General features: G+C 49.3%; 1 protein-coding gene across 1 annotated transcript in view; it reads left to right on the forward strand.

The window, feature by feature from the left end:
- Positions 1 to 402: 402 nt before the first annotated feature.
- The window catches only part of LOC134337113 (insulin receptor-related protein-like), a 41,790-nt gene continuing 30,090 nt past the window's right edge, over positions 403 to 12,102 (forward strand). The window contains exons 1-3 of the mRNA XM_063031969.1: positions 403 to 447; positions 4,089 to 4,637; positions 11,092 to 11,407. Of these exons, the coding sequence (XP_062888039.1) occupies positions 405 to 447; positions 4,089 to 4,637; positions 11,092 to 11,407 (908 nt within the window). The 5' untranslated portion in view covers positions 403 to 404. The remainder of the gene's footprint in view (positions 448 to 4,088; positions 4,638 to 11,091; positions 11,408 to 12,102) is intronic.

Genomic DNA, 12,102 nt, shown 5'->3' on the forward strand with positions numbered 1-12,102 from the left:
GCATGATTGACAGTTGAGGAAAGCCTATCCCCAGACCTGTGGCTCGAAGGTCGGACCAATGGGAGCCGACCTGGGCGGGTCTGCGTGTCTCAGGGTCCAAGTTCTCTGTCGGTGCCCACAGGTGTGTGTGTATGTGGGGGAAGTGTTTCATGATTCCCGCCCATCCCTGGAAAAATGACGAGGTCGGCCGGAACTGGAGTGGGATTGAGGGGCAGGGTCGCGGGATTAACCCCCAGGAATTGAGGAAACAGCAGCGAGGAGCCGGGAAAACCCCAAAGACAGAGGAAAGGTCTCGCATCGTCCGTCAGAAACGGGCGGGCTCGCAGGCCTGGGTGAATTAAGTGCGCCGCTGGACCAGTCCGTGTACTATGGTGCTAAGAGTGGACGGAACACCGCTCTGGATAATGATCTATACTACCATCTTGGCCAGTCCCAGCTCGGCAGAGAGTAGGTCCCGGCACTTTCCCTGTTCTCGCTCGGGGTGGGGTGAGGGAACCAGAGTGGGTAACGTGGGGTGTACTATGGCAGCCCAAGACCTTAGCCTGACACGGAGGGGTGTGTACGGGTCGCGGAGGGTTCTATGTACGCAAGACGGGTCGTGTCCCCACCCCCACCCCCACCCCCGGGAGTGCTGGGGCAGGTTTAAGAAGAGACGCCTCAGACAGAGAGATAATTCTTAAGGGGCGCTAACCCAACTCGTAACTCCCAGACGAGGGCTGGAATTCACCCGTGCGTCCCAGTTATTGATAACTGTCTGCTGATCGATTGAAGGCGCCGTTAATCCCTAACTCCCAATGATTTAGGATGATATTGATCATTGACCTCAAATCAAGTAGCGCTGAAACTGATCAAGTAACTGCTGACCGATTAGGGGTGGAATTAATCTTTGACTCCGACACGATTCGGAATGAATTTGATCACTAATTCAGGATTTGTTGATTGGATAGGAAACTGATACTAATTGACAGTGAACTGATCACCACCTCTCACTTAATTAGGGATGAAATCGGTCAAGTGAAATTGATCATTGATTGAAGGTAAAATTGATCATTGCTTTCCGATTGATCAGGGTGAGGTTGATGAGTTCGCATTAATTAGGAGTAATATTTATCACTGCTTTCCCATTGATGAGAGGGGAGTGAAATTAAGCAGAACCTCATTGATTAAAGGCAAAATTGATCACTACGTTCCCATTAACAAGGGGTGAAATGGATCACTACTTCATTGATTAGGGATGAAATCGATCGCTACTGTCCTATTGATTAGGGGTGAAAATAATCACCAATTTCTAATCAGTTGGTGGGGGAGGAGTCTGGATCGTTACCTGTCGATGGAGGATAGATCTTTGATTCCTGATCCATTGGGCTGAAACTGGTTGCCATCTCGCAGTGACCGAGCAGGTTACAAGGATTGTTTGATGAACGCCTCTCTGCTGGTGGGAGTTATCACAGTGACTCAAGAGAGTTGGCCCGTTGTGATTCTATCACCCACAACACTTACACGAGGCACAGAACAATGGGAAGTCCGGACAGGATAAACATGTGGCTCACTCACTCTCCTTGAATAAACCTTTACCGAGAAGGAAAATATTTTGGCAATGAAAGTCTGTTTCAAAACATGTTTACTTAGCTCTGACGTATTTTGCTGCTCCTTGTCCCTCAGTGTAGCTGTGGAGACCTGTCTGCTTTGTGTAATCCTTATTCCATCCGTGTGTCACCTCGTTTACTGGTTTGTCGCCAACATCACCAAATGGATTAGGGGAATATTGATCATTGAACCTTTGAGCGCTGAAAATGATCGTGAACTGCTGGTCGATTAGCGGCGGAACTAGTCACTGATTTTGTCATAATTAGCGGCGAGTTTAATCATGAATACCGGATTTATTGATTAGGTGAGAAAGTGACTGTAAATCGACATTAAACTGGTCACCGCTCCCCACTTAGAGATGAAATCGACCATTCTTCTGATCGGCTGGTGTGAAATTGATCGCTTTTCCCCCATTAATTAGGTTGAAATTGATCACTACCCACTGTATTCTTAAATGTTCAAACGCCTGCGGGCCAGCGGTTAGTTCAAGCCTAATACTCAGCATTTGCGGGCTCAGCCTGAGCTCGAACACCCTCTCTCACCTCCCCCCCACCCCACCCCTCCGTACTAGGTTGCAGGAGTGTGTCGGTTCCACATCAGGAGCAGCACAGAGTGGTCCAGAAACCAGCCGCACATTCATTTGTGCCAGGGGGCACTGAATATGTGAGGACAGCTATTTAACCCAAGGTGGTGGGAATATGGAACGAGCTGCCGGGAAGGGAGGTAGATGCAGGTGCGATAAGGCCTTTTTAAACACTTTTGGACAAGTATTGGGGTAATTGTAGAGGTGGGCGTGATGACGACGCTGAAAACTCACTCGGACAGGTGCGTGGATAGGAAAGGTTTAAGGGGCCATGGGCCAAACGCGGAAAATGGGCCCAATTGGGAATCTGCATGGATGAGATGGGCCGAAGAGCCTCTTTTCGTGCTGTATGACTATGTCCATTACTGTGTGAGCTGCATGTGATGAAAGCTGTGCAAGGTGCCAGCGCCCGACTCGAGGTTAACTCGGGGCCCCGCTGGCGGGAGGCTGTGAGTGATGCCCAGCCCCCAGAGAGCCTGGGACCGAGCCCACAGCCAACGTCGTGGCTGACGATAAAATCTTGCTGTTCGCAGATATAACTGTTGGGTTTCTCACTTTTCGAGGGGGAGGGTTCTTCACTGGCGGGTGACCCTAATCAGGACCAGAGGTTCAGTGATGGGAAAGTCTTTCTCTTCTCTCTCTCCTTCTCCCCTCTTTCCCTCTCATCCTCTTCTCCTTCCCTCTCTACTCTGATTCTCCTAAATTCGCCCTTTCTCTGCCTCTCCTTTATCTTCCCCAGCTCTATTCTCCTTCATTATCTCCTTCTATCCTTCTTCTTCCTTCCCTATCCAACTCTTGAAATTGCGCTCTCACCTTCAACTTGCCCTTCTCTCTATCTTTAACCATTTCTCTCTTTGCAATCCTTACTTGATGTCCTTGCTCCCTCTTCCCCCTTCCCGTCCTCCCTTTCCCCTTACTCTCCTTACTTTCTGCTCCCTCTCCTCCACCCCCCTCCGCCCCAGACTGCGAAATCCCAGGAAACTGTCCTCACTGTTTCCCATTCCTTTCCTTCTCCCTCTGCCCCTTCCCCTTTCCACTTCTCTCTTCTGTCCCTCATCTCCCACTCCCCATTCACGGCTCCCTATCTTCTCTTTCCCTTCCTATCTAATCTTCCCTTCACACATTCGTTTCACCTCATATCCCCTTCCCTCACTCTCCTCTCCCCCTCCCATCTCCCCCACTACCCCGCGTCCGAAGCTCCAGTAACAGGCTCCTCGCGACCTCCATTCATCCCTTTCCCTCCATTCTTTTTATTTCCTCCTCTTGATATTTTTGTCTCCTTTTCGCTTCACCCTTTGATCGCTTCCCTTAATCGACCACCCTCTCGCATTCTCCCACCCCCAATCTCCAAAGCCCGGGTAACGGACATCTCCCCCTCTCCCCAAACTGCCCTCCACTTTTCCACTCTCCTTCCCTCTATCCCTCGTGCCTCATCTCTCATTCCCTCCCACACCAACTCACTATTTTCTCCTCCCCCTCTCCACACCCTTCATCCCCTCTTCCCCACCCTTCTCTCCAGCCTCCGGAACTCCGGTACTCAACCCCTTCACTCCCCCCTCTCTCCTTCCAACCCTCCTTTCTCCCCTTACCTCCTGTTCCCTCATCTCCCAGTCCCTTTTTCTCCAACCTCCGGAATCTGGTAATTGTACCCTTCTACTATTTAGTTCCTGCCCCCCCACCTCCAATTGCTCTCTCTCCTCTGAGCCCGGATAAGAGCCCCTTCCAGCCTACATATTCCACTCCCTTCCCCCGGTCCCTCTCCGTCCACCTTGTCCTTCTTCCTTCCCCTTCCCCTGAATCAGTCAACGGTCCCCTCCCACTCTCCACACTCTACTCCCTAACCCAGCCCCTCTCCCTCTCCCTCTTTCAGTCCACCGAGCCCCGGTAACGGTCCACCTTCTCTCTCTTCCCGGTGCAGTCTGCGGCAGCGTGGATGTCCGTCACGAAGTCAGTCAGCTGCAGAAGCTGGAAAACTGCACCGTGATCGAGGGGGATCTCGAGATTCTCCTGCTATTCAACACCAAGGCCGAGGACTTCCGGGGCTTCTCCTTCCCCCGCCTGACCATGATCACCGACTACCTGCTCATCTTCCGCGTCTACGGCCTCGAGAGCCTCCGGGAGCTCTTCCCCAACTTGGCCGTTATTAAGGGCACCAATCTCTTTTTCAACTACGCCATGGTGATCTTCGAGATGCCGCACCTGCGGGAGATCGGCCTGTTCGGCCTGACCAACGTGCTGCGGGGTGACGTGCGCATCGAGAAGAACCAGGAACTCTGCCACCTCTCCACCATCGACTGGTCGCTCATCCTCAACTCCGGCGAGACCAGCTTCGTCTTCGGCAACAAGCAGGTGGAAGAGTGTGGCGACGTGTGTCCGGGAGCCATGGACGGCGGCAACCCCTGCGCGCAGACCAGCTTCAAAAGCCAGACGGATTACCGCTGCTGGACGTCCACCCACTGCCAGAAAGGTATTAGTGTCCGTTTGCTATCGCCGCGGACACCCAGGTAGGCAGTTTCCATCCATGTGGGCAGAGCTGGTCGATGCATTACAGGAAGGCTTGAACACGGTCCGAGAGAGGTTCACTGGGGTGTTTAAAACAGTTAAAGATTAGTTTTATTTGTCACATGTACCCTGATGGTCGTTGACGCCAAGGACGCATTTCACTGTATATATCGACGAAAAATGATAGTAATCATCATTTATTTATTTATTTATTTATCTATTTATTTATTTATTTATTTATTTATTTTAGCGATACAGCGCGGAGTAGGCCCTTCCGGCCCTTCGAGCCATGCTGCCCCACCATCGCCATATCCCCGATTAATCCTAACCTTATCAGGGGAAAATCTACACTGACCAATTAACCCGACCCACAGGACGTCTTTGGAATGTGGGAGGAAACTGGAGCGCCCGGGAAAAACCCACGCATTCCACAGGGAAAACGTACAAAGAGTCCATCCTACGACAGGAGCAGAAGTAGACTATTCAGCCCATCGAGTCCGGTCTGTCATTTTATCATTGCTGATCATGGATTTCACTCAACCCAATACACCCGCCTTCTTGCCATAACAGTTGATGCCCTGACTAATCAGGAAACTATCAATTTTCGCTTTAACTATGCCCATAGCATTATCCTCCACAGCTGCCTGTGACAGAGCATTCCACAGAAACTGGACACCCCCACCACAGGAAACATCCTCGTCACATCCACCCTATCTAATCCTTTCAACGTTAGGTAGGTTTCAGTCAGATCCCCTGCATTCTTCTAAATTCCAAGTGAGCACAAGCCCAAAGCTACCAAACGCTCCTCAACTGTTAACCCTTTCATTTCCGTAATCATCCTCGTGAACCTCCTCTGGACTCTCTTCAATGATAACACATTCTTTCTGAGATATCGGAACCAAAACTCTTGACAATACTCTAAGTGCGGCCTGGCTAGTGTCTGATAAAGCCTCAACATTATCTCCTTATTTTTATATAATATTCCGCTCGAAATGAATGCCATCAGTACATTTGCCTTTTGTTGGATTTTAAAACCTTCCCATTCATCCAACTTCTTATCCAATTTCAATTATCCACTTTTTTCTACCTTATGTGCCCTTGTGAACTATTCCCAGAAACTTCAGCCCCCTCTGCTCTGCCGTTATCCCCGCCAGTAACCTCTCCAACCCACCTGAGTGATGTCCTCTCTCATGCCTCTGTAATTCCCTTTACAGTATTCCACTGCGATACTGATACGTGTGAGTTATGTTTCTCCCTCTGAAAATGCAGGATGAATTCATTCATATTATGATCACTATCTCCTCAGTGTTCCTTTACCTTAAGCTCCCGAATAAAATCTGGATTTTACGCAAACCAGTCTAAGATAGTTTTTCCCCAGTAGGCTCAAGCACAAGTTGCTCTAAAATGCCAGCTCGTAGACATTCAACAAAGTCCCTCTCTTGCGATCCGACACCAACCTAATTTTCCCAACCCCTTGCATATTGAAATTCCCCCATTACAAATGTAACATTACCCTTATTACATGCCCTTTCCAGCTCCTTTTTCAATCTTAACCCCACATCTTGGCTACTATTTGGAGGTCTATATATGATTCCTATAATGTGTTTTTTTTACCCTTGCTATTTCTTAACTCCACCCACAAAGATTCTGATCCTGATCCTATGCAACCTCTTTCTAAAGATGTAATTCCATCTCTTACCAACAGAGCCACACCAATTCCATCTCTTACCAACAGAGCCACACCACCGCCTATGCCTTCCTGCCTGTCCTTTCGATGCAAAATATATAATTTGATATTAAGCTCCCAACTATGAGCTTCTTTCAGCCACGACTCAGTGATGCCCACAGTCATATCAATCAATGTCTAATTGTGTCACGAGTTTATCCAACTTATTGTGAATGCTACGTGCATTTAAATGCAATACCTTCAGTACTGTATTCTTCAACCTTTTGAATTTTGCCTCTGTGGTGCAATTTGTTTGCTCTGTTTGCATTTGTACCCAATCATTGACTTGTCGTTCCTTACATTTATACTACACCAACATCTACTTTGTGAACCTGCTGGTTCATCCTCTGCTCTATCATACTGGTTTCCACCCCCAGCTACATTAGTTTAAACCACTCCTAACAGCTCTGGCAAACCTGCCTGCAAGAATATTGCCCCCCCCCCTCCGGATTCAAATGCAATCCGTCCATTTTGTACGGGTCACACCTGCCTCAGAAGAAGGACCAATTATCCAGAAATACGAATCCCTGCCCTCCCCCGCTCCAACTGTTCAGTCACGCATTTATCTGTCACCTCATTCTGTTCCTATCCTCACTGTCGCATGTCACAGGCAGCAATCCCGGATTACTACCCTTGAGGTCCTGCTTTCACCTTCCTGTATTCTGTTTTCAGGACAGCCTCCCTTTTCTACCTATGTCGTTGGTACCAATATGTACCACAACTTCTGGCTGCTCACCACTCCCCGTCCTTTCAGGAAATTGTGGACGCGTTCAGAAACATCGCAGACTCTGGCACCTGGGAGGCAAAATACCACCCGTGTTTCTTTTTCGCGTCCACAGAATCGCCTGTCTGTCCCCGTAGCTATATGATCCCCTGTTACTTCTGCAAAACGTCGCCGGAATTGAACTCTGAAGCCGCGAGTTGTAACAATGTCGCGCTAACGGCTTCGGGACAGTGGCGTCCTGTCTATCTTAACAAGAGGAGAAAAAGAAGAGGGTGGAGGGACAGGGCCCAGAGAGTGGTGGGTGCCTTGGATATGCCGGTTATGGTGGCGGTAGGGGCAGATACATTTAGGATCTTTAAGAGACGTTTAGATTGGCATTGAATGTGAGGGAAATGAAAGAATATTGACTTTGTGTAGGCAGAAATGACTAGTTTAGTTGGTCATTTAATTTAACTAGTTTGACACAACATTGTGAACTGAAGGGCCTGTTCCTGTGCTGTACCGTTCTATGTTCTATGTCCTATGTATTAAAATAATTTCTGGGCCACGTTTGCGACAACGGCCAACATCGTCCGAGGGTGAGCTGGGGGCAGCCCACAAATGTCGCCACGTTTTCGACGCCAATATAACATGCCCACAACTTACTAACTTGTCCATATTTGAAATGTGGGAGGAAACCGGAGCACGTGAAGGAAACTCACGCTGTCACCAGTGAACGTGCAGACTGCTTACAAGACAGTGACGGGAGAGAACCCCGGTCTCTGCACGTAGCACGTGAAGTTGTAGCAGAGATAGATTTGATCCATCGACCCCTGGGTTACGGGCCCAGAAGTTTACCAGAACGTTATCTGAATTAGAGTGGATGATTTACAAGGATAGATTAGACAAAAATTTAAATTATTTTCTCTGGAGCATCGAAGATAGAACCTGATTGAAGTATATAAAATCACGAGACACACAGACAGGGCAGATAGTCACAGTTTTTTCCCTGGTTGTATGGAACAAGTAGTTTTACACGGTGAGTGGTGGGTTCTCGAAATACGCTGCCTGGGGTGATGGTGGAAGAGGGATGTAGAGGCGTTTAAGAAGCAGTTAGATAGACACATAGGCAGGCATGAATGTGTGGATATGAACCGTGTGCATATATATAGGGTAGGTTTAATTTGGCATCATTGTTGGTACTGGCATCGTGTTCCGGAGGACTTGCTCTTGCACTGTGCTGTTCTATATTCCGTACAATGAAGAACTTTTGACTATATACTACCTAGAGTACATTGAGCATTAAAATGAAAACAGCGAAGAATAGTATTACAATACAGGGAAAAGCTCAGACCAATACAAAGATAGGTGGAGCGGCAGGCAATGTTGAGGAAGCGGGGAGTTGCCGAAACACTTAGATCAGGATGCATAGAAGTTTCAGACGGAATACAGCATAGGAAAGTGTATACTCTTGCACTTTGGTAGAGGAATAAAGTCACTAGATACTTGACACTAGAATACTACAGCACAGTACAGGCCCTTCGCCCTCGATGTTGTGCCGACCCATATATTCCTTTAAAAAAACGTACTAAACCTACACTACCCCGTAACCCTCTATTTTTCTTTCATCCATGTGCCTGTCCAAGAGGCTCTTAAATACACCTAATGTTTTAGCCTCCACCACCATCCCTGACAAGTCATTCCAGGCACCTACAACCCTCTGTGTAAAAAACTTACCCCGATGTCTCCCCTAAACTTCCCTCCCTTTGTACATATGCCCTCTGGTGTTTGCCATTCGTGCCCCGGGAAACAGGTACTGGCTATCCACCCTATCTATGCCTCTCATAATCTTGTAGACGTCTATCAAGTCCCCTCTCATCCTTCTATGCTCCAAAGAGAAAAGTCCCAGCTCTGCTAACCTTGCCTCATAAGACTTGTTTTCCAATCCATCCTGGTAAATCTCCTCTGCACCCTCTCCATAGTTTCCACATCCTTCCTATAATGAGGTGACCAGAACTGAACACAATACTCTACGTGTGGTCTCACCAGAGATTTATAGAGTTGCAACATGACCTCTCTACTCTTGAACTCAATCCCCCATTAATGAAGCCTAGCATCCCATAGGCCTTCTTAACTATCCTATTAACCTGTGCAGCGACCAGAGGGATGTATGGATTTGAACCCCAAGGTCCCTCTGTTCATCCACACTCTTAAGTAACCGACCATTAACCCTGTGCTCAGCCTTCTGGTTTGTCCTTCCAAAATGCATCACCTCACATCCATTGCATTACCTAACATTTATAGGCGTAATCTATTTTCTAAATGGGGAGCAAATTCAGAAATCAGAGGCGCAAAGGGTCTTGGGAGTCCTCGTATAGGAATATCTAAAGGTAAACTCGCAGGTTCATTTGGTAGTCAGGAAGGCAAATGCAATGTTAACATTAATTTTCAGGGGACTAGAATACTGAAACAAGGATGTAATGGTGAGGCTTTATAAGGCCTGGGTCAGAATTCACTTGAAGTACTGTGGCAGTTTTGGGCCCCTTATCTAAGAAAATATGTGCTGGCATCTGAGAGGGTCCAGAGGTTCACTAGAGTGATTCCGGGAATGACAGGTTATTGTGGGGACGGGTCATGGATTTTCCGGCGTTATGGGGAGGGTAGGATGCGCCTCGATTGAGCGGAGCTCAGGATACAGGGAGATGCACACACCGCACTTTGGGCTGTAACTGGAGCCGTGTGCCACGTTCTGCATAGAGGTGGTGACTGCTTTGCAGGATGTGTGTGTGTTTGTGGGGGGAGGGGGGTGTTGGAGATGGCAGAGGAGATGCGCCGGCGAGTGGCTGGGATGGGAAGATGGGAACCTACGGCTGTGGGCGGTAACTGCTGTGCTTTCACACCACTGATGGGAAGGTTGACAATCGTACAAGTTACGATAAGATGAGAGGGGCGATTCCCATTCTCTGGACAATATTCCCAACTTACTAGCTCTTCCAACTCCTATCTGTTTCGAGGGGGAAATAGGGGCGGCTACCAATGGCAGTGAATCATTTAAAAAAAGACAGGATCAATGGCGCTGCGGGTTTGATCCCGACCTCCAGCGTTGTCTGTTTGTCTGTATGACTCCCGTGTTTGACCCAGTTGTTCCCGTTCCCTCCCAGATCCCAACGACCGATCCCACACGTGGATTATCCTCGAACTGCGTTGGCCGTTGACGTAAAACGACGCATTTCTCAGTATGTTTCGCTGTAGATAAGACCGTAAGGTATAGGTGCAGAATTAGGTCATTCGGCCCATCGAGTACGCTCCGCTATTCGATCGTGGCATTTATTATCGTGCCTTCTCCCCGTAACCTCGAGTGTGGGTGACGTGAAGAATCTGGGTGGGGGGCGGAGTCAATGGGAATGTGGGGCAGAATAAAATGAGATTCCTGTAAACTAATGTTCGGGACCAAAGTGCCTGTGTCCTTGCCATGTGACCGTCCGTGATACTACAGCTAGGCCGAACGTTTCACTCTGCTAGGTGTATCTAACAGTAGGATATAGACCTGGCCTGGTAAGGTTCAGGGGGATATGGGGCGAAACGCGGGCGAACGGGACTAGCTTAGATGTTCATCTTCGTCAGTAGGACTAGTTGGGCCGAATGGTCTGTTTTCGTCCTGTATTATGACATAGGTAGAAAGGGAGATGGTGGCTGGGGTGGCGGTGAAGGCAGAAACGTTCGGGACTTTTAAGAAACGTTTAAATAGGCACATGAATGTGAGGAAAATGCAAGGATATCGACATGTATAGGCAGGAGAGATTAGTTTAGTTGGCTATTTGATTACTAATTGAAGTGTTTCGCCACCACATTGTGGGCCAAGTGTCCTGTTCCTGTGATGTACGATTGTATGTTCTATGTTCTATTATATGAAACATTCCTGGAGGGAGATGTTCAGCCTCTCAGGCTGGACTCGCCGGTGTCTGGGCTAACCTGTCTTGCTTCCCACAGTGTGCCCCAGTAAGTGCAGAGACCGCAGCTGTACCGCAAGCGGCGAATGCTGTCATAGGGAGTGCCTGGGCGGCTGCCGTCGTCCCGGGGACAACCGCATGTGCCTGGTGTGCCGGAACTACCACTACCAGGGTGCCTGCCTGCCGCACTGCCCCGTCAGGACGTACAAGCACGCGGGCTGGCGCTGCGTCACCCAGGAGTACTGCGCCAGTCTGCACAAGACCTCCGAGCACTCCAAAGACTGGCTTCCCTTCGTGGTCTTCCAGGGGGAATGTCTGCCCGAGTGCCCCTCCGGATATACGCGCGACAACAGCAGGTAGGAAGTGTTGAATCCCGTCTGGGTCGGGAGGGGTCCGAGAGAGCCGGGAGTCTAGGAGGAGGGGGGGAATGGTAGGGAGGGGAAGGACGGTAGTGGAGAAGGGGTTGGCTGCAACGAGGGGTGAGAGTCAATGGAGAAATAGGGAAGGATGCGAGCAAATGCAAAACGGAGGTACAGGGAGTCCTGAAGATGCTGGAAATCTGGAGCAGCACACGCGCGCGCACACACGCACTCACTCTCACACGTATTCACACATACTCACGCACTAATTCACAAGCACACAAATATACACACAGATACACAGTCGCGCACACACACACACACACACACACACACACACACACGCACACACTTGAGGATCTCAGCAGGTCAGGCAGCATCAATGGCCGAGATCTTATATCAGGAATTGGAAATGAAGGGGGCAGAAGCCATAGACGGATATTAGGCTGGCCCACATCCCGCCACCAACTCCGGGAGACCTTCTGCTTCCTACCGCAAGCAACCCAGACCGCTAGAACGACTTCCGAAACCGGCCGGCGTGCAGCATCCAGTTGCTAACGGTGCCCGTTCGTTCGCGGAGCCCGTCCTCATGCCGAGCTCGCGGCGGTGGTCCAGGCAGGGCACCGGCTCCCACAAGATTCATGTCTACCTGCTCATGTACAGAGGGAACTTCGCTCTGTGAGCATTTCAGG

Source organism: Mobula hypostoma, chromosome 2, assembly GCF_963921235.1.
Source record: "Mobula hypostoma chromosome 2, sMobHyp1.1, whole genome shotgun sequence".
NCBI lineage: Eukaryota > Metazoa > Chordata > Chondrichthyes > Myliobatiformes > Myliobatidae > Mobula > Mobula hypostoma.